At 51.0% G+C, this 20,245-nt stretch overlaps 8 protein-coding genes and 1 non-coding gene across 9 annotated transcripts; 3 read left to right on the forward strand and 6 right to left on the reverse strand.

The window, feature by feature from the left end:
• Positions 1-56: 56 nt before the first annotated feature.
• On the forward strand, positions 57-128 carry ATNIH1004_004765. Its single transcript has one exon. It is a non-coding gene; the product is annotated as a tRNA-Arg (tRNA).
• A 1,957-nt stretch (positions 129-2,085) lies between these two features.
• ATNIH1004_004766 (uncharacterized protein) lies at positions 2,086-3,256 on the forward strand (the record flags this gene model as incomplete). The annotated part of the gene is made up of 2 exons (XM_033569434.1): positions 2,086-2,842; positions 2,919-3,256. The coding sequence occupies 2 exons, from the start codon at positions 2,086-2,088 to the stop codon at positions 3,254-3,256; spliced, it is 1,095 nt and encodes a 364-aa protein (XP_033428240.1).
• Positions 3,257-3,594: 338 nt separating this feature from the next.
• ATNIH1004_004767 (putative secretory component protein shr3) lies at positions 3,595-4,311 on the reverse strand (the record flags this gene model as incomplete). The annotated part of the gene is made up of 2 exons (XM_033569435.1): positions 3,595-4,196; positions 4,266-4,311. The coding sequence occupies 2 exons, from the start codon at positions 4,309-4,311 to the stop codon at positions 3,595-3,597; spliced, it is 648 nt and encodes a 215-aa protein (XP_033428241.1).
• A 336-nt stretch (positions 4,312-4,647) lies between these two features.
• Positions 4,648-6,975, reverse strand: rim8 (pH response protein PalF; the record flags this gene model as incomplete). Its single annotated transcript, XM_033569436.1, has 2 exons — positions 4,648-6,441; positions 6,508-6,975. The coding sequence occupies 2 exons, from the start codon at positions 6,973-6,975 to the stop codon at positions 4,648-4,650; spliced, it is 2,262 nt and encodes a 753-aa protein (XP_033428242.1).
• Positions 6,976-8,140: 1,165 nt separating this feature from the next.
• Positions 8,141-9,812, reverse strand: ATNIH1004_004769 (putative GAJ protein; the record flags this gene model as incomplete). Its single annotated transcript, XM_033569437.1, has 4 exons — positions 8,141-8,791; positions 9,448-9,515; positions 9,570-9,621; positions 9,672-9,812. The coding sequence occupies 4 exons, from the start codon at positions 9,810-9,812 to the stop codon at positions 8,141-8,143; spliced, it is 912 nt and encodes a 303-aa protein (XP_033428243.1).
• An 882-nt stretch (positions 9,813-10,694) lies between these two features.
• ATNIH1004_004770 (uncharacterized protein) lies at positions 10,695-11,467 on the reverse strand (the record flags this gene model as incomplete). Its single annotated transcript, XM_033569438.1, has 2 exons — positions 10,695-11,281; positions 11,335-11,467. 2 exons carry the CDS (start codon positions 11,465-11,467, stop codon positions 10,695-10,697), a joined length of 720 nt encoding a protein of 239 aa, XP_033428244.1.
• A 514-nt stretch (positions 11,468-11,981) lies between these two features.
• Positions 11,982-13,175, forward strand: ATNIH1004_004771 (WD repeat protein; the record flags this gene model as incomplete). Its single annotated transcript, XM_033569439.1, has 1 exon — positions 11,982-13,175. One exon carries the CDS (start codon positions 11,982-11,984, stop codon positions 13,173-13,175), a length of 1,194 nt encoding a protein of 397 aa, XP_033428245.1.
• A 735-nt stretch (positions 13,176-13,910) lies between these two features.
• On the reverse strand, positions 13,911-17,486 carry CweA (putative GPI anchored protein; the record flags this gene model as incomplete). The annotated part of the gene is made up of 4 exons (XM_033569440.1): positions 13,911-16,637; positions 16,787-16,900; positions 17,047-17,291; positions 17,405-17,486. The coding sequence occupies 4 exons, from the start codon at positions 17,484-17,486 to the stop codon at positions 13,911-13,913; spliced, it is 3,168 nt and encodes a 1,055-aa protein (XP_033428246.1).
• Positions 17,487-18,843: 1,357 nt separating this feature from the next.
• Positions 18,844-19,371, reverse strand: ATNIH1004_004773 (uncharacterized protein; the record flags this gene model as incomplete). The annotated part of the gene is made up of 1 exon (XM_033569441.1): positions 18,844-19,371. One exon carries the CDS (start codon positions 19,369-19,371, stop codon positions 18,844-18,846), a length of 528 nt encoding a protein of 175 aa, XP_033428247.1.
• Between the last annotated feature and the right edge of the window lie 874 nt (positions 19,372-20,245).

Below are 20,245 nucleotides of genomic sequence, written 5' to 3' on the forward strand. Positions count from 1 at the left end.
GTGTAATTCATGTTACAAAAACATTTTTTTTAGAAAAAAAAAACACTGATAACGAAGGCCTATTGGCTCAATGGTAGAGCGTCGAACTCCTAATTCGAAGGTTGTGGGTTCGAGTCCCATGTAGGTCGAATTTTGCACCCCTACAGTCAGCTCCATTTTTAAAATTCAGATCCAACGTCGAAGCCATTTAATATTTTATGATGGGCTGTATTCTGTTATTTTTACAGTATAAACAGCAAACTACTTATTTAAATACTATTTAATATAGTTATAGCTCGATCTAGTTAACACTAGATATAATCACTAAGACTTTGCAAGGATGTTGATCCACTAGCAGGTGGAGCCTGTCAGAACGGGCGGGAAGGATTGCCCTGATTGGCGTGGGATTGTGGGGGACGGATGACGTGTGGTGGGATCTATGGATAGGGATCACCGATAGGGTCTATATCAGTGCTGCCGGTTATTTTGGAGGAACAGACTTTCATGTTCTCTGTGTTTTATCTACTCATAAAATTTATTCTTGGTTATGTTCTCGGAAATGCTCTGTAGGATCACAGTGGTTAAAAGTTAATGCATTCAGATCACATCCTTTGGCGGTAATGCCATGAAATTAGAATTAGGAACGCAACGCGTCAACGTACCCCTTCATTTTGTCCAAAAATAGGATCCCCCTCCCCGCTCTAGCCCATGCTGACGGATTTTGACCGGGGCTTATGGTCTCAGCCAATCGTGACGGTATCAGCCTCTTCCGTGCCATTGCCACTGGTCAGCTAGCCTGGTACTATGCGGGTCGACGAGGGGATGGAAATGCTTGATGCGGCAGGGACGCCGTGTAGCCCGGCAGGTGCTTGGTATGAGATCTATTGGATATGTCCCTGCAGCTAAGGGGATTTCATCACACGGAGGCTGCTAATTTTGGAGGAGATGTTCTATTTCTGGATCTGGGTCTTTCAAAGGAGGAGGGGTTTATTTTTGGCAACGCACTGTGTGTTGTAGGTTATCGTGGTAGGATGTATGTGTGGTGTTGTTGTTTATGCGGGTGGCTTCATATACTGAGTTCTATCCAGGTTGGAGAGATGGGGATTACTGTGTTGATGATGTCTGAGATGAACTATTTGGCTGGCTTGACTTGATTTACCTCTTTCAATGTTACTCATGTTCGACTTGACTGAGTGTTTGTCTGAGTGGATGATTCCTTATATACAATGGTCTCCAGTGTTCGACGAATCACAGCCAATGATATATTCACCGTCCATGCCTCTTACTACCTGTCTAGGTACCTGGTTACCCCCCTGGGGTGATTCTTGGCCTATTCCTGCAGAAGTAGTCAATGACCACTACCTACTTTCCCCTCCATTCGATCCGAACGAAGTGTGAACAGTGTCGTGACGCTGCTTCTATGTGGGGTCTTATTTCCCTTCCATATCCTCGTCAGTTGCTCTTCTCTCGCCACTGGTGATAGAGATGCATCGAAACGTCGTCATCAGAATGTCCGCTCACCCTCCAACACTGTGCGTCCATCGGATCATTGGGATGCCGGGTTTCATTTTGTTTTGCCCGTAATGTCTCTAGGGCTTTCATCGGTATGGTACTGTATGATACGTGGCTACATGCTGAGCGACTCGAGGGTCTGATCTGGTCTTCCATGGGAATTATTTGAGAGAAAAAAGAGAGAGAGTGAGACGGTTGAGAGTAGAAATGATATTGATATCCGCGCCAAGAAGCTATAATTAGAACCCACGACGAACCCCTCAAAGAAAAACACCAGCAGCAGACTGTTCATCGTCTGCGAATTGACGTCCTCAATGGATTGCTGCGTGAATCCCGTGATCCACTGGCTCTCCTCTTTCGTCTTCTCCGTCCGTCCGTTCGATTCTACTCATGCATCGTACTCCCTCTCTCCCAGGCTGTAGACGAGCCGGTCGGTCGGTCTGTCCATCCTGATCGAGTATTCTACCTTTCTCGTGTTCTTCCTGATTCAGCAAGGCTTTCTTTCTTCTCACTTCATTTTCTTTTTTTCTTTCTTTTTTCCCCCCCCGCCTTCTACCCATCCTTTGTCCAAATCCCTGCGGGTGCCCCTCCACCATGTCTCCGCCCTTCACCCCGGATAGCGAATTCGCTGCCCTCGAGACCCCTCGCGCTCCTAATGGAACCATCTCCATCACCGCTCTAGCTCGCTTTGAATTCGAGGCTGGAAAAGCCAACGAAGGCACCAAGATTCTCATGATCGAATGGGAAGACGACGACTTGGGCCGTACCTCCGCCGACGGGAACGGATCCTGGCACGTCTCATGGGAAGGCAAGAATGCCGTCCTCCCCGCCGACGAACAAACCAACGATCACACCCGTCGCGTCTACTTCCTCTTACCGCCCAATGTGACGATCCCTCCAGTGGTCACACTTGCCTACGAGCCCGCATCGGACGAATCGTCCCGACACCATGACACGCTGCAGTTGAACCCCCTCCCGGCGATATTCCCGCCTGGACTCGGCGCTGACGGCCGCTCGGCGGGAAAGAGGGGCGTGTTGCATACAATCTGGGCGAAGAAGCGCCTGCAGGTGCTGGAGAACGAGATCCGCGACGAATGTCAAAATAATGTCGAGGGGATCGCGTTGCAGATGGCGTTGCAGGAGAAGGAATGGATCGAGATGAACTTCGGGGTCGGTATCCATGTTGCCGACCCGCTGAGGAACGGGAATCGTCTGAATACTGCCCGCGAAGCGTCGTACCCGATGGGTCCGACAACACCAGTGTCCCCTAGCACGGGGGGGAAACTGACCGAGAAGCTCAAGGGACTGAAGTTGCAGACCGGTGGACGGGACTTAGGTTTATCTACGGAGGGTATGCTTGCAATACTATACACCTATGTATTGACAACCCTAATAGCAGACTAACGAGAGGAATTGATAAGGAACAGGACAATCCAGCTCTGAACACCTTCTCTCTCCCCAATCACCTGACATCGCCATCTCCTCGTTCAACGCCTTCAATATGATCCAGCAGACCGAAGCCTCCGTTCCGGTATCTGGGGCCGCGGAGCCGGTCAAAACCGTAGCGCATTACCCGCCCGAGTCGCTGCAGGCGCAGCAGAGTATCCGGGACGGGAGCAGCGGGTTCGTGCCCATGGGGAAGACGATCGTGCGCACGTCGAGTGTGGACTCGGGGGAGGAGCTCTTCGCCAAGGCGTTGAGTCCACGGACACCGGATCTTCCTCGGAGTCCGTTTTCTTTTGCGCCGGAGACATTGCGGATGTAATGCGCACGTCTAGGAAGGGGTGGAAACATAGGATCAGTGTTTAAGCTATATTTTGATTTTGAATAGGCTTAATTAAGCCGGATGATTCCCCTGCAGCATTGATTGATGACATGACATTTTTCGGAGGTGATCTGAGCAAACCAAAATTGGAATGGAATGAGGAATGACTCTGTACATAGAACTCAACCAAGTAGATATTCTACGACAACAATCATCCAACATAGATCTACTTTCGTATCACCGCTCTTCAAACCACAAAAAAAAAAAAAAAAAAACCAAACCAAACCACCCATCCCATCCCATCACAATAAATCAATTCAAACAACCCAAACAACCCATCAATTCTTCTTCTTCTTCCCGGACGTAGCCTCATCCTGCCCCTGCCCCTGCCCCTGCGCCTTCTCCTGCGCCTTCTCCTTCTCCTGACTCTTCTTCCCCCTTAAAGACTCAAACTCTTGCTCATCCTTCCGCTCCGCATACCACTGCCCCGCCTGCAAAACCAGGACACCAACCAAAACCAGTGCCAGAATGGTATTACTAGCCGCCAAAACCTTAAGGCTATCCTCCCGACCGAGGATCTGCTCTTTCTCGTCAGGAGTGGACGCCAACTCGGCGCCGTACTTCCCGTCGGAGACGAGTCGAAGCCCCTTGACGATATTGGCGATGTACACGGTAACGCCGCACATGTAGAGGACCAGCGAGGCGCCGTCGAATAACATGTTGGATTCCGAGGGTCGGTATAATTTCGCTACGAGACCAGCGAGACCTAGGAATATCACAATGTGCAGGATTCGTGGGATGAGGGGTGGGGAGGCGTGTAGGAAGCGGAGATGTGATTCGAAGTAGTCATAGTGTGAGGGGGGGGTCGGTGCTGTTGACCACAGGATTGGGTAGTCGTATGGGAATAGGGAGAAGATGATGCCGAGGAAGAAGCTGGTTGCTGGTTTGGGTTGTTAGTATTATATTATAACATATGTGTATGGGCACTTAGGATAAGAGGGGATTATACGGCAGACGATTAGAAAGGTCGCAAACGACCCGTTGCGAAAGGCCATGACGACGGATTGGCTGGTGGAGGATGCAAGACTGTGACAGAGAGAGAAGACACGAGGTGAGGATGTTAATGTTGGGGTTAAATGCCAAGCCGGTCCCCGTAGCGTCGCTTACGATCTTACCAGCTTTTTTCAGTGTCAACTTTACGAAGCCCTCTTTACGAGTACGTCTTACAATATGAGCACTTAATTGTCAATCAGTCATATTCAAAACAAATAGGTGGTATCTCCCGGTATTGCCCAACCGTAAATGCAATCAAAATTCAATCAAAACCCATGCCATATCCAATCCATACAGATCATATGCCAACCGAACAAAATGCCCTGTCCCTCGGCTCGCTATCGCTGATAGCGTGGCAGAGACTCATCACCATGTGCCATGCCCCCCACAAGCTGATGGTCATCCTCTTCATGGAACACCGGTGCACTCGGTCCATCCGTCGATGCCCCATGAGATGTGTCAACGTCGCATGGGGAGCTGGTCTCCATCATCAGCCGCTGCCGTTCTAACTCTAGCTTGTCGTCTGCAGGCGTCCCAGCCACTGCTTCGGCCATGGCACTGCTCCCGGGTACCACGGTGTGCACGGACTCGGCGGATATCAATCCGGGTGGTACTGCTTCTGCAGCCGGGGACGGCAAGTGGTGGTAGTCATGGAGCCGGTCGTCTTCGGGTAACACAGGAGCCGTTGGGATCTCGGTCGACGGCCCCGGCTCCCCTGGCGGTTGGCTTGGTAGTAACACTTGCTCGGCCCGTCGTATACGAGTTTTCTCGTCAATCGGCTCCTCAGACGGCGGCGTGGAGACCATCTGGCCCAGCGACTGATACGACTGTTGATGTTGTGCTTCGTCCGAGTAATCGATCCACTGCAACTCGTGGGAGAATCCGTACTCCTCCTGCGTCGGGTATGGCTCTCCTTCGGAGGTGGGCATCGGACTCTGATCTGTCAGCCAGCCATCCACCTCCGCTGGTGCCTGCGATAGCTGATGGTCCGAGGCCGCGGCCGTGGAAGATGTGCGCCTCGCTTGGCCCTTTTTCCTGTGGGAGTCCCTCGTTCCGATCACCACCTCAAAAGCCACAGCCACGACGCCTTTCTCGCGTCGAATCTGGTCGGTATCCAGGATGTTCCCTGCCCAATTTGCAGTGATCACGTTCCCCTTTGTGTCGGCAGGATTTAAGATCTGGCCACTGGGGGAGAAATTACTCCCGGACGAGACCAAGTTGAACCGCGGCAGGAACCGATCGGGGGAGCCCAGCTTGCCCCGAAGGTCGACCACCACTTCTACATAATATCGGAAGTTAATCATGCTCCCCGGGGTTCGGGTAATAGTAGGAAAGGCGTCTTCTGGAACGCGGATTGACGTCTTGACCACGGCGGTCAAATTGGACGGATCAACAACCAAGGGTGCAAAGGTTTGGGTGAGGTCCTTCCGGAAGACGCTACTGGTTCGACTCGTGCCAATCGTGAGACCCCCCAGACCCGTCCGCGATCGAGGATAATAGTCTTCATAGACCGGCTTCTTGCCTTCCGCCGACGTCCCCATGGGAATCGCCGGATGTAGATCAATGCGCCCTTGGCGGTACAGAGTGATAATGATGCCATGTGCGCTGCGCACTTGCTTGCAATGGTTGATAGTGACTTTGATCGGTAGCGTGTCCCCCGGTAGCACGCCCGCGCGTAAAACTTCTGTCTTGGCTGTAATTGTTTTATCGGCCATGGACGGCGTGATACTTCGGGCCTCGCTGTTCCGGACCCCGGTGCTGGCGGAGGAACTGGGATCGCTGGCGATTTGGAAGCTTTGACTGCTGTTACTGAGCCGACTCGACGAGCTTACATTGCTGGGGGCCGGGCTAAGCGGCGGCCGGTTGTCTGCAGAGCCCGTCCCATTGACCGACGGCTCTTGCGATGTTGACTCTGGCCCCGTGTCCGATTCTCCAGACTTCACCTTGGCTTTGGACTTGGAACGTCGCGAGACGGGTTCTAGGGTGACCACTCGCGCTCGGGGAGCAGGGAAGGGCGCAATGTCGATGTTTTCCAATAAATTCACACGTCGGCGGCACGAAAGGGTGGGGTTCATAGTGGTCGGTTTGGTTAGGGTGGACGTAAGCATATAGGTAATGGTGCCTCGCTCAAACTAAATCAATGGAAAAAATCAGTAAAGGAGAGCCGGCGGACAGAGGAGTAACAAGGAACCACGCACGCTAATACTACTCGGCAGAGGGTATGGTGGGAAGGACATCTCGAAGCGAAACTTGTAAACGCCCTCCTTAAGACGACCCTCACCGCACAGGACGACCTCATCCTCAAACAAGGTGGCCAACCCGTTGCCCAAATATTCAGCGCCTCGACGCCCGCGCCCAGGCCCCAGGAATCCCGCATCCGGAGACGTCTCCCCTGAGGGAACAGTATTCTTAAAAACCTTGACAAAACCATGTAGACAGACCACTAGATGCGTGATGCGAACGGGGCGAACCACGGTGAGCACGACGGTCCCCTTGATTACATCCCCCGGGAAATAGGCGCGCCACGGGTCGTCGGGTTCGATGTAGTAATCGGCGACGCTGCGATTCCTTTGGGAAAAAGGCGAACAAAACTTGGACAGCAGGGAGCTGCGATTCCGACCGAGCGGCGAGGAGGATTGGGCGGGGGAAGGAGAGTTGACGGACATGACCCACAGTCACACCTCACTCAACCCATACAAGGGAGGTGTGTGCAGTGGTAAGGGATTGAGAGAGACCGAGAGAGAGAGCAACAGAACTAGAGAGATGAGAAGAGGAGCAAGTGAAACAGGAAAGCGAGAGGGTGGGAGGGAAGAAAGAGGGATGGAAGAGGGACGAGACAAGTCCTCAAGATTCACCGTTGATGGACCAAGCCAGAACGGAGGCGAAGAACAAGCAAGGGGGAAGATGATGGACTGAATAAGATCCACACCAAAGAATGAGATCTTGTCCAGACCCCAGGGAGCCGGGAAAAAAACACCCCCAACCCCGCGTATGAGCGAACGACAGGAGGGAGGGAAGAGGATGAACGGCTGCGACAACGTTCAGTAGAAGTTCGGGCGATGAAACGCACCAGCTCTGATGTAAGCGTCGGGCGCAAAGACACCACCACGACCTAAACCACAACAGATTACGCGATTGGTGGTCCGTTTATATTATCCAGGTTCCCTGTTGATAGTTCTTTTTGTTCGGTGCCCGCGGAGGAGAACTCCGGTCGACCGGGGCGGGGGGGAAGAGCGTTGGAGGGTGTGTTCAGGAGGGACGTGAGAAGACAGACAGACAGGGGGGAGAGAGTGTGTGTGAGTGAGTGAGAGAGAGAGAGAGAGAGGGAGAGAGAGAGATAGAGAGGCAGACGTCAGGAGTCAGGACTGGAAAGACACGGAGGCATCATTTCTTGCCGAAGAGATGTAGATAACGGGGAAGGTCGACGAACGGGGTATTTATTCCCCTGGGACTTCCGATAGGTGAAGAATAGAGGGGAGTTTTGCGAGTCGAAGCGACCGAGATGAGAGGATGGACGTGACGAGACGAGGCGAGACGAGGAGGGGAGAGGAGTGAAGGAGAAGAAAAGGAGACCAAGAATACAACCAATTATGAAGAGAGAGAGAGCACGAGAGCGAGAGAAAGAAGAGAACAAGTTCGTGATAAGCAGAGCAGCGGAGAAAGGAAAAGCCAACGGAAGTCGCCAGCCGACAGTCAAGCTTCTCTTAGGTCTCGAGAAGTCTCGGCGCCTCCACTTGTCTTGTTTTGCTGGATCACACAAATACATAATACTACTGCATCATATCGACTAGTACTAATGACTCGATAATTCTCATGCTACCATCCCCTCCATTATTCTAATTCTCGCAATCCCTCGCCCTCCACGTACTCCTCACCATAACACTCTTGCTGGATCGCCGTGATGATCTCCCGATCTCCTCCGGCCAATTTGCAAAGGTACTGCTCCAGCACATAGATGTTGTCCGTCCACATCTGGGCCTGTTCCCGGAATGCCTGCGTCTCCTCCTTTATCTCCTGAATCCCCTTGCCTCCTTCCATGGTTGACACTGCCGCCGCCCATTCCGTCCGCAGCTGCTGACACTCCTGTTCCAATGCCTCCTTCTCTTGTACTGCCTTTTGCCATTCCTGGTCATCCGCGTCCTCCCGCTCCCACTGTTGCTTGCGCGACGCTAAACTCGCCTGTGCCTTGTCGTAACTGGCTTGTGCATGATCCACTTCCTTCCGTAGCTGTTCCAGTCGTCGCTCTCGCTCTTTCTTCTCCTCCCCAGCGAAGCACCAATACCAATTCCCACTGCCGATTTTCTCCATCCGGATCTTACCCTCGTCCACCAGCTCTTGCACATACTCCTTGACCTGCATGCCGTTAATGGAGGCCACGGAGGGTAACATCTTCTCCAGGTCTTTAAGCGTGTGGCATGTCCGCGTGGACTGGAGATGTGAGACAATCAACGCATGCTTAGCGCTTTTTGAGAGTTTTGGCGGCTGACGGTACCCATGGTTAGTAATGGAATCCCAAAGTATAAACGTAGGCTAGTAGAGGACAAACCATGATGGACGTCCAACACAGGGAAAAGGCTTCCCCTCGGTTTTATTCACCAGCTTGTAGACGATAACAGTCCTATCCATGCAGAGCCTGTATGGAAGTGGGGTACAATGTCTCATTCTACATCTATGTGGACTGCGATGAGTGGGGGAGAGGAAGAGGGCGGAAGAGAGGATGTCAAAAGTGCAATCAACTCGCCCCAATCAGGTTGAAACAGGTGATCGTACAAAACCTAATTAGGGTCGGCCTGATTTCTTGACTACGGGGCGTCTCCGAACCCGGTTATTAAACGGGTTTGAATTAATCGGCATACATACAAGCTAGTAGATAAGGAATGGAACGCGTTCCAAAACAATTAGATCGGTTTCGTAACCTGACCTCAAGCGGTCATACCGATGTTTCATTAACCACTCCTCCATCCTTAACCGTCTCCTCAATATGTAGGGTCGTCATTAATTCTTGGCTTGCCTTTGTTCTAGCTGTGCCTCCCATTGTGGTGCTATCGCCATCTAAGTATTTGGCGACTTCCTCCAGGGGGGTGTTACGTGTTTCAATGTAAACCAGACGACCGCCAACTCGAAGCCCAGCCACACACAGTAGAAATGTAGTATTTCCAGCCGATATTGTCCAGCACAATAGGGTTGATATACTGGTTAAAGAGCACTGTCACAGGTCAGTATAGGTAAAGGGGTCTCCGAGGACAAGGGATAAACATACGCGTGGCGTCGATACATAGCCACATAACGGTAATGCCCTTGGCACGAATGCTCTAGGGAGAATCTCCACAGTGTAGCCAACCAGAAGGCCGGATCAGGCAACATTGTAGAAGAGGAAGTAGACGTGAATGATCGCGATCACTGCGTTGGCCGTGCCCGTAGAGTGCGAGATATCGCAACGCGCCGAGCACGGATAGTCCGATTCTAGAGCGTCAGGGTAAGAAAATTGGAGGAAATCACACATGATAGGCCGATCAGTCCAAAGGCCATTTCTTCAGAGATAGTCAGAATAAATGGAACCGCGGCTGCCATGTTGTTGAAGGGTAATCTATGTCAGACAACGAAGGCCTTGTGCAAGTCGATGACTTATCCCAGGGAATGAGGTAATTGGTCTACAAGCCCGCCAGAGCCATACTCGCATGAAGATAGCGAAAGCCATATAGATTCAGGCTAATTGACATAGAGCGCTTGGACGTACACCGGGAAATGGATCAGGTCACAATAGAGCCCAAGAGAATCTGGGGTTGAAAGGGGCCAAAACGAACGCGGGGATGGCGTCTGGGGTCACTTTGCGGACGGATTTATTCTTGTACTTAGTTCCAATGAAAGATGATCCTCTAGTCCGGAAGAGTAACGGCCAAGACATTAGCCTGCGCCTCTCGAGTCAGAGGTTAATTAGGCCATGGTTGCCGACGCCAGGTCTTGACAAGCATTGGCTGGAAGAGATAGACATTCCTCGAACTAGGAGAGAAGGAGTTGGTCTTGCGGAAGAATAATCTCCTCCAATTCAAGGTTCATAGACACGAGCAAATCGAGGGCTAGCATGTACCCTGTCGCTATGGCGCTGCTGTACAGATACTGGGTAAATGGCTGCCTGACTGTAAAGGTAATTTGACAGGTACTCCAGCACCGCATGTCGTCCCATGGCCCTAGCGGGTTATTGAGCAGGGTATATTGCTTGTTTCTGAAAAACTTGAGGACCCAGCAAGCCAAGCGAATTACCAGCGGTAACGCATCCTATAGGAGAGGGAAGTCGGATACACGTTAGAGGAGACCATTTATCCATAGACGGAGTCTAGAATTGCTGCCATTGAATGCGGGATTTAGCCAGTACAGCCGCACACATTCACCGCTTCTCCTCAATTTCAGTGTCTATAACGGTCGTGGAGGCTCTGCGGGTCAATCTGCGTTTCTTTGACGGCTTCCTCTTTACCACGCTGTCTAGGTCATCGCCAGAGCTAGCTAGCATGCTCCCCTGCGTGTTTGCTCTTTTGCGGCCTACCCTTCCGATTTTCGGGGCCAATTGATCACCATTGTCATCGCTAGGAACCTCTTCCCCTTCGACCAATACCAGGTCACCGGTTTCACCGAGCGATTCTCGGGCCATTTCCTCAATCATAATCCCCATCGCTATCAGAGCTGTCTCATCCATGCTTTTGTAATCGATCTGACCACGGTCAATCGTCGCATTATCGTAGAATTCAGCCGAGTAGGCGTGGATCGCTTCGAGTAATTCGGAGCTCGGGAGGGGACGATTGGGTGGAAGGGACTCATGGGCGAAGTAAAAGTCGTTTTCTTCGTAGCGTACTGGTGCATTTTTCCGACGAAACAAGACTTCCTCTGGACGAACCGGTTGAAAACTAGAGGACGCGGTATCCCGGTACTTCGAAGCATAAGCAGCCGAAGGAATGAAACCATGAGCGTTCACACGACCTAGAGATCGTCAGAATGGAGCAATAGGGGTTGGTCTAGACGGAAACACAAACCAGCGACAGCATCATAGACGGTTGCTTGACGCTTCTGGCGCCTAGTCACAGGCTTGTCGGATTGGCCCTCGTTGTCGCCTGGAGGCCGGACAAAAGAGTTCTGGCTGAGCGCCAGGCATTTACCAAAGGACATAGCCAGTGTGGAGCATCAAGGTTTTCTAGCCTCCACTTAGGAATTTTCCTCTGAATGGTTAGTATCTTGGAGGTCTAATTCTCAGTTGATTCATCGAATTATCAAGCATGCCGGGACAATATTTCCCCGTGCCGCTGATATGATGAAGGATGACGATGAGACGGTTAAGGAAACCGAAGACAAGAACATAGGGGTGCTGTTGATCCCTTTAACCCCCTGATGAATGAATTCATATCTTTTGAATAGGGCCCTCGGGACTATCTCCCCCTTTGAATTCCATGTTGCGGTAACGACGAGGCTGGTTCATCAACTTGAACCAGCACCTGGCATCCGCTTCGCCAGTCGCACAGACCAGCTTACGAATGGATCGAGCGCTGTAGACGCGAGAATTGACCATGACGATGAGATTTATGCTCATCGTTCGGGGGTAAATGTGCTAGCTATTGACCAACATGATGGACGATTGTGAGGACCGAGTCCCTTGCGTGTTCCGTCTGTGCTAACACCAGGCAGCATGGTCTCAGGTGGTGCAGATCCCTCCATTCATCTGTGGGATTTAGAGACCAGAGGCTCCCAGTTGAACCAGCTTCATCGACCGATCGCGTCCGTCAACAAAGCATCGCATGAGGAAGCCCACACCCATGCCATCACTTCCCTCTCGATCTATCCGTTCGATCCCGTTCCGTCGACTATATTGACAACCTCGCACGATGGGACCCTCAAACTCTCGGCCTTGGAATCCACAACTGTCACCCCAGTGCACACATTCAAGCTCGATTGTACTCCCTACACGCATGCCATGTCTTCGCATGCCGCGTCGCCCCTTCTCATCGCCGTCGGTACCTCTGAGAAACCTGTCCGATTGCTTGATCTCCGCTCCGGTCTATCTACGCATGGTCTCCCGGGGCATACCTCCTCGGTTCTTTCCGTTTCATGGGCTCCTCACCAACCGCACATCCTGGCGTCGGCATCAGCCGATAACCGAGTGATTCTCTTCGACATCCGGCGCGGCGGACACAATTCTGCAATCTCGGCACTGGACATGGACGACGCTGTCGGATTAGTTCCACCACACCTCGCACCGACAGGCTACGAAAGTCGCCCACCATACTCTCCACATGCACGAGCCCACAACGGCGCCGTAACCGGCGTACGGTGGACCTCCAATGGCACGCACCTAGTGACAGCGGGACAGGACGCGCGCATTCGCGTCTGGGACGCATCGACTGGAGCCAATACCCTTGTTCACTTCGGGCCCAGGTTGCGGAATAGCGTTTCGTCTCATCTCGCGGAACGCGCACCACTGGTGCTCCCGCGGGGTGTAATGGACTCAGGCCACGAGACGCTTCTATGGGCGAACTTCAACGAGAAAGACGACCGCGGAGAGATCTTCATGTTCGAACTTCGAGACGGGTCATTCGTCAAGCGCCTCCGAATCCCGGGCCTTCTGGCCGGATCGCAGCATCAGTTTCGAGGCCGGTCCAGCGCACTGAGCGCGGCGCGTATCAACGCCCTGGCATGGCGCGGCAACGGAGCCTCTGGCGAGGGCGTGGAGATGTTCTCTGCGCATGGCGACGGGACAATCCGGACTTGGATATCTAGAGACCCTGACGGAGAGCCCGATGAGGCCGAAGAAGCTGAGCAAGCGGATAGAAAGCGAAAACGGGATGTTCTCGAAGAAATATACCAGGGGTTTCTAGCGCAATGACACTCTACATACAAAGATGCATCTGAACGAATATTTACAGTCGTATAATATCACAACCCAATACATTGTTATCAAATCAACCCGCATCATTCATTCCCCCAATATCCTAAACACACAAAATCAAGACATTACCACCGTCCATCAGGACACCCTACTTTATCTAGTTCCTCTTCGACTAGGGCCCTATGCGGACGGAACCAAGAAAATGGATCAGAATATCGCATCGTTTGAAATCGACCTACCCGTGGAAGTCATCAGAGAGGCTGTTATTTTTTCGGAGTCACTGGAGATGGTTTTCAATAACGTGTTTAAATACTGGGAGACATAAGCAGGATCCCATTCAAGGCCATAAGCATGATATTCAGTTGCTATACCCAGATAAACGGACTTAACATAAGTCAAGATTCCAAATTTAGGTTTTGATGTGATAGCAAAATTGGAATAATGGCCACTTTTATATAGCTCCAACAAAAACTTTAAAAACATCGATAAACTATTCTTCAATACGATCATACATAGGAGTCAACGACTATACCCTTCCCGCACATATACGGACAATACCACACCAGGATACACGACACTGAATAAACTAGAGTCCATTTTCACGAAAAATTAATCAACAAAACGGTCATAACAACACATAACATAAATCACGATTAATAACTGACCCAAAAAAAAAACGGTACATCAACCTATCCCCGTAGAAGACAATCTCACGAACTGCATCCACACATTTCACAACACATAGGCCAACAGAGCCAATACACCACAAATAGAAAGAACACCGGCGTTGGGTGAGACACGAGCAACACCACCTTTGAACAACCCATCGACTGCCGATGGGGCTGTAGAAGGCGACGGCATGTTCGAATCTATAGCGCTATGGACAGCGCTCGACGGATACCCGTGCACGTATACGCTGCTGGACACCGCAGCATTGGCAGAGTGCGCAGCGCCCGAAGCATAAGCGGCCGAGCTGGCGGGGACGTGCACTGGAATCTTAGCGAAGGACGACGCTCGAGGGACGGTAATGGTGGATGTCACGGCCATATGAATCGTAGAGGGTGCGGCCTCCATCCCTGTTCCATGAGCGACAGGAGAAGATATGACCTGGGATTCGGGTGCGTGGGCCACAGCTGGACTAGGCTTCAATTCACCACCGTGAGCAGCAGGCTTGTTACCCGAAGGCTTATGGGTTCCAGCCTCATTACCATGAGCAGCAGGTATATTAATACCAGGCGAATGAGATCCAGCCTCAGAGGTCGAGCCGTGAATAGGGGGCATTCCCATTGGCGAAGATGACTCTGCAACATTGTTCTGATGTACCGGAGCGGGAGCTGGGTTGTGATTACCCATAGGTTGTGACTCGTAAACTTCTTGTGGAGCGTGATGATGGCCGGTTGGAGCATAAGCACCCACAACAGTCTTGGTAACAGTCATAGGGGGATGGTGACAATAATGATTTCGTACGTGGGATCCAATACTCACATCAGCCTTAGACGTTTCACTAATAGAGTGATCGTCCTCGTTCTGTTCTGAGTAGGCTGTGCCGAAGCCACTGCTGAAAGGTGCGGAAGCGCCGTTACCAGAATCAGCACCACTTGGTCCACCACCCACCACTGTATCTGAGCCGCGACCTCCGCGGGCTTCAATACTGTAATGCTCCTGCCCTTTGCCCGTGAACGAATGGTCGTCTTTGTTGTTCTCATCGTGTCGAGATGCAAACGAATTTGTAGAAGACACATCAGCCACATTTCCAATATCAACGCCACTTGCACCGCCAATAACGGTCGCATCGCCGTGGTCATCACCGTGCTCCAAACCCCGGGTCTTTTTATAGTAGGACTTATGGTACGTATCGTCAATATTCTTGGAGTCATCAATATGCTTCGAGTGGTCATCAACGTTCTTCTCTGTATACGCCGAGGCGAATGTATTTGTCTTCGGAATTTCCACAGAACTTCCAATATCAACGCCACTCGCTCCCCCGATGACAGTATCATGTCCGTGACCTGCGTGGCCAAGCCCCGTATCATTCTCCGTGTCTCCTCCTATCGCATTCCCTATGTCAACACCTGACGGCCCATCAACCATAGTGACGTCGTGGTCATCCCTAGCGGCGTGTGAGCGGCCACCAACAACACTATCATGCCCATGTCTCCTAGTCTTCATATGGCCTTTGGAGCCTTTATGGACGTCGACATCGACATCAACATCCTCCTTCATGTGCGTAGAATGGTCATCTTTATTCTGCTCATCGTAGATAGACGCGAATTCGTTTGTTGATGGCACAGCTGCGCTGTTCCCGATGTCAACGCCTGATGGACCGCCGATGAGGGTTGCATCACTGTAATCGTGGTGGTGACCATGACCACCGTCGGCTCTGGGCGTCCAATGATGATGCGGTGGTCTCGGATGATGATGCGCTGGCCTCGGATGATGATGCGGTGGCCTTGCATGCACGTCGACGTCTACATTATGAGTGAGGTCAAACTGATCGTCGATGTCAACGGAATGGTCGTCTTTGTTCTTCTCATCGTAGAGGGATGCGAATTGGTTTGTTGATGGCACCGATGCACTGTTTCCGCTGTCGACACCCTTAGTGCCACCGATGAGGGTTGCATCACCATAGTCATGATCAACATGCCCATTACCTCCGTGACCTCCGTGCCCATGGTCTCCATGATGATGATCATGGCCATGACCATGAGTAGCGTCGGCTCTGGGCGTCCAATGATGATGCGGTGGTCTCGGATGATCTTGCGCTGGCCTAGGATGATGATGTGGTGGCCTTCCATACACATCGACGTCAACGTTATGATCGAGATCAAACTTATCGTCGATGTCAACGGAATGGTCGTCTTTGTTGTCCTCATCATAGAGGGATGCGAATTGGTTTGTTGATGGCACTGATGCGCTGTTTCCACTGTCGGCACCCTTAGGCCCACCGATGATGGTTGCATCACTGTAATCGTGGTGGTGACCATGACCACCGTCGGCTCTGGGCTTCCAATGATGATGCGCTGGCCTCGGATGATGATGCGGTGGCCTTCCATACACATCGACGTCAACGTTATGATCGAGATCAAACTTATCGTCGATGTCAACGGAATGGTCGTCTTTGTTGTCCTCATTGTAGAGGGATGAGAATTGGTTTGTTGACGGCACCGATGCGCTGTTTCCGCTGTCAACACCCCCGCTGCCACCGATAAGGGTTGCATCACCACGGTCATGATCATGGCCGTGAGCATGACTACCATGGGCTCTAGGCCTCGGATGGTGATGTGGTGGTCTTGGATGATGATGCGGTGGCTTCGCATGTACATCGACATCAATGTCATGGTTTACGTCAACATCATGGTCAATGTCAACGGAATGGTCATCTTTGTTGTCCTCATCGTAGAGGGATGAGAATTGGTTCGTTGATGGCACCGATGCGCTGTTTCCGCTGTCGACTCCCCACTGCCACCGATAAGGGTTGCATCCCCACGATCATGATCATGTCCGTGAGCATGACTATCATGGGCTCTAGGCCTCGGATGGTGATGTGGTGGTCTCGGATGGTGATGCGGTGGCTTCGCATGCACATCGACATCAATGTCATGGTTTACGTCAACATCATGGTCAATGTCAACGGAGTGGTCATCTTTGTTGTCCTCGTCGTAGAGGGATGAGAATTGGTTCGTTGATGGCACGGATGCGCTGTTTCCGCTGTCGACTCCCCACTGCCACCGATAAGGGTTGCATCACCACGGTCATGATCATGGCCGTGAGCATGACTACCATGGGCTCTAGGCCTCGGATGATGATGTGGTGGTCTTGGATGATGCGGTGGCTTCGCATGCACATCGACATCAATGTCATGGTTTACGTCAACATCATGGTCAATGTCAACGGAATGGTCGTCTTTGTTGTCCTCATCGTAGAGGGATGAGAATTGGTTTGTTGACGGCACCGATGCGCTGTTTCCGCTGTCAACACCCCCGCTGCCACCGATAAGTGTTGCATCCCCACGGTCATGATCATGGCCGTGAGCATGGCTACCATCGGCTCTGGGCCTCCAATGATGATGCGGTGGCCTTGGATGCACGTCGACGTCAACCTGATGGTCGATGTCTACGGAATGGTCTATGTCAATGGAATGGTCGTCTTTGTTTTGTCATTATAGATGGACGCAAATTCGTTTGTTGAAGGCACAGCTGCGCTGTTTCCGGTGTCGACACCCTTACTGCCGCCGATGAGCTCGCTGTACTGAGCCCTGGCGACGGCGGCCAATACGGCGATTGGGATTCCGCCGTGAAGTCCCTTCATGTTGTCGTAGTTGGTTCAGTGTAGGGTGATTAGTTAATTAATACAGTATGTTAAGAATGATATTAAGGAATGAGGGTGGGCCTAGAGGCCTATGAATAAGATAACCTAAAAGAGTACGTTAAAAAGAATGAATTGTTGACGTCGTAAGAAAATTCTCCGGGTTGTAATCTAGTCGGAGGAGGTAGGCCTTCCAGAGCACCTTTTATCATGCTTCGGATTGTTGGACGTGTATGGTGAAGCATGCTGAGCACCAAATAAACAAATACTGTCCAGGCATTGTTTTCAGACACAAGAATGTTGTTAGGAATGAGTGTGGCGCGCCTCGGACAGTTAAATCTCTTAGACAGCATTCCTCATCCTTGGAGCCAGAAAGAACGCGGATTGATTGACGCGGTAAACTGGGACAGTGACATTGTCATTGACGCTTAGCGTTGTCCAAGTCCATGCCTCGATCAGCAGTTTGCTTGCTTTTTTTGGTCGGTTTTACTTTTGGACCCTGACTTGGGTCAAGAGGATTGATGACTGTAGGTGATTAGTGTGCTTCCTTGCTGCAGGGTGCACTCAGCTCAGGCCTTGGGGCCACAGTGCGCTCCCAACCCTACGCAGTAATGCAGGAACCACAATGCTCATGAAGCTCATGTGCTGGAGATGGCATTATTGTACGAACGCTCCTCGAATGCCAAGGCAGTATACAGAAATCCAATCAGACACTCGTAATTAATACATTATGTTCACATTATACAGTTAGTTAAAAGAGATGTATCCCGTCATCGACATTTCCCCCTCATGGCCCTCACTTAAGAGGACTCAACGAGAGGCAAACTTCCTATCAAGGAAACTTTTTCTCCAGAACCGATCAGTCCGAGAGGACCGAAGGCAACGCACCGCCGTGGGAAGAGTTCTGGACGGTGGTCGTGGCAGATTCTGTTAAAACTTTTCGATGTGAGGAAGGAAAAAAAGAAAAGGGAGAAAATTTGGCGCGGCGGAATGTGAGTTTTATGCGCGTGTGGGGTCACGTGGGAGGGCCGACAATCTTCCGCCAGGCACCGAGCTGGAACGGCATTCAGGCATAATCCCGTTTATCTTCTACTTAGGTCTATCGGCACCATAAGAATACAGTCGTCATTGCAATTGTTCACTGGCCATGAAGTTTTACTTGAATAGGTACACATCCCACAATGCAGCTCCCTTATTGTACAATCGATTGCGAGCGCATGTACATCGATGTTCCCCCATCACTTGGAGGTATCCGCTGAGCCTGGTGCTCTCCGTTTCTGCTATTTCACACGCAAGACAGACCTCTGATACGAGGCCATGACATGGGTAGCAAAACATGCAGTCATGATGCCAAAACACCTTATCCGATAACCCGATGCTGATGATCCGATTTCCACACTCCTCCACCGACGGCCGCAGTAATCCCTAGCGCAATAGCCATCATGCTTCCCAGAGTCCCGATCGCAATAGCAGCCTTTAGTATGATCTGTTGCTTTTTAGACAATGATTGCATACAGCCGCAACGTGTCTTTTCCTGCGCCCAAAGTTTCGAATCGCGATGCGACCTATCCCCTGTCACCGACGACCGGGTAGTATCTGGGATATTCTCTGGATCTTCGTGGACTTCGCGGGCTTGAGGATTCTTGGACTGGAGTTTGAGACGGGCGAGACTGACAGAGGGAGTGGCATGCCGATAGAATGGAGAGGATGGTTTAGCGCCGATGCAGGGATCGAAGTCCTGTACAGGAGTAGCGAGGGAGGATGGCAAGGTGTGGGCTTCGGGTACGGCAGCGAGAGTAGTGGGGAGAGTGGTGTTTGATGACACTGATCTTTTGTCATCTCTGTGCGCGAACTGGGCTCCGAAGGGCGATAGATCCGGCGAATTCATCTTGTGTGGAACAGATGGACGTGGAGGTAGATAATCATACACAGAGTATCGATGCGACGACACGGGAGGATAGAGCTGGATAGGAGGTAAATTGGGGGTATCGTATGCGGTTGGATTAGGATGGGTGGTGGATAGAGCAATGGATGTGTGGATGTTCTTTAAGAGTCAATGCTCAGTAGCTTCCATAACGGGCGAGTGTCTGCCTGCACCTGCCAAACGACAACGTGGACTGCTGACGATGACACTGTAGTGAAGTGGTGTGCATTCCAGTTCGCCAGAGAATTTCCTGGGCAATGGTCCCTACACGGTATTGAGATTAATCTAGATATACTGTTGACGTAGGCATTAGAGTTAGGATGTAATGTGGTAAGAGATACTATAATTAGGTTTTTTAGTCATTTTGGCAAAATAGTCTCGCTTCTAGATGCAAACTGTGGAGTAGATTGGGGAGAAATATATATTGATACTATTCAGCTCTAATTAGAATGCAGTAGTAAAATTGATTTGATTAGGCTAGAACGTATTGACATGTATTATATACTCCAAGCAAACATATAGTTATACTGTGGTATTCACTTGAGGCCATATGTTTATCTACGGAAATATATATATATATACATTCACCCTATATAATCTCTCGTATATATCCATAATGCCTTAAACCTACAACTTCGTTTATTCAAAGTGTCATCATATATTACAAGGCACTGTCTACCTAGCAATCCCTATTTTATCTATCGTACTATTTCATCTATATGGGAGAATTTTCTGTCTATATAATCGTCTGAAATAAATGCGATACCAGACTGCCAAGATACATCACAACTCGAACCCTCGGTATGCTCCAAAGCAAACGTATTATAAATCGCTTCAT

Source organism: Aspergillus tanneri (genome assembly GCF_003426965.1).
Source record: "Aspergillus tanneri strain NIH1004 chromosome Unknown AapTan_3_pilon_pilon_pilon, whole genome shotgun sequence".
In the NCBI taxonomy this organism is placed as follows: Eukaryota; Fungi; Ascomycota; class Eurotiomycetes; order Eurotiales; family Aspergillaceae; genus Aspergillus; species Aspergillus tanneri.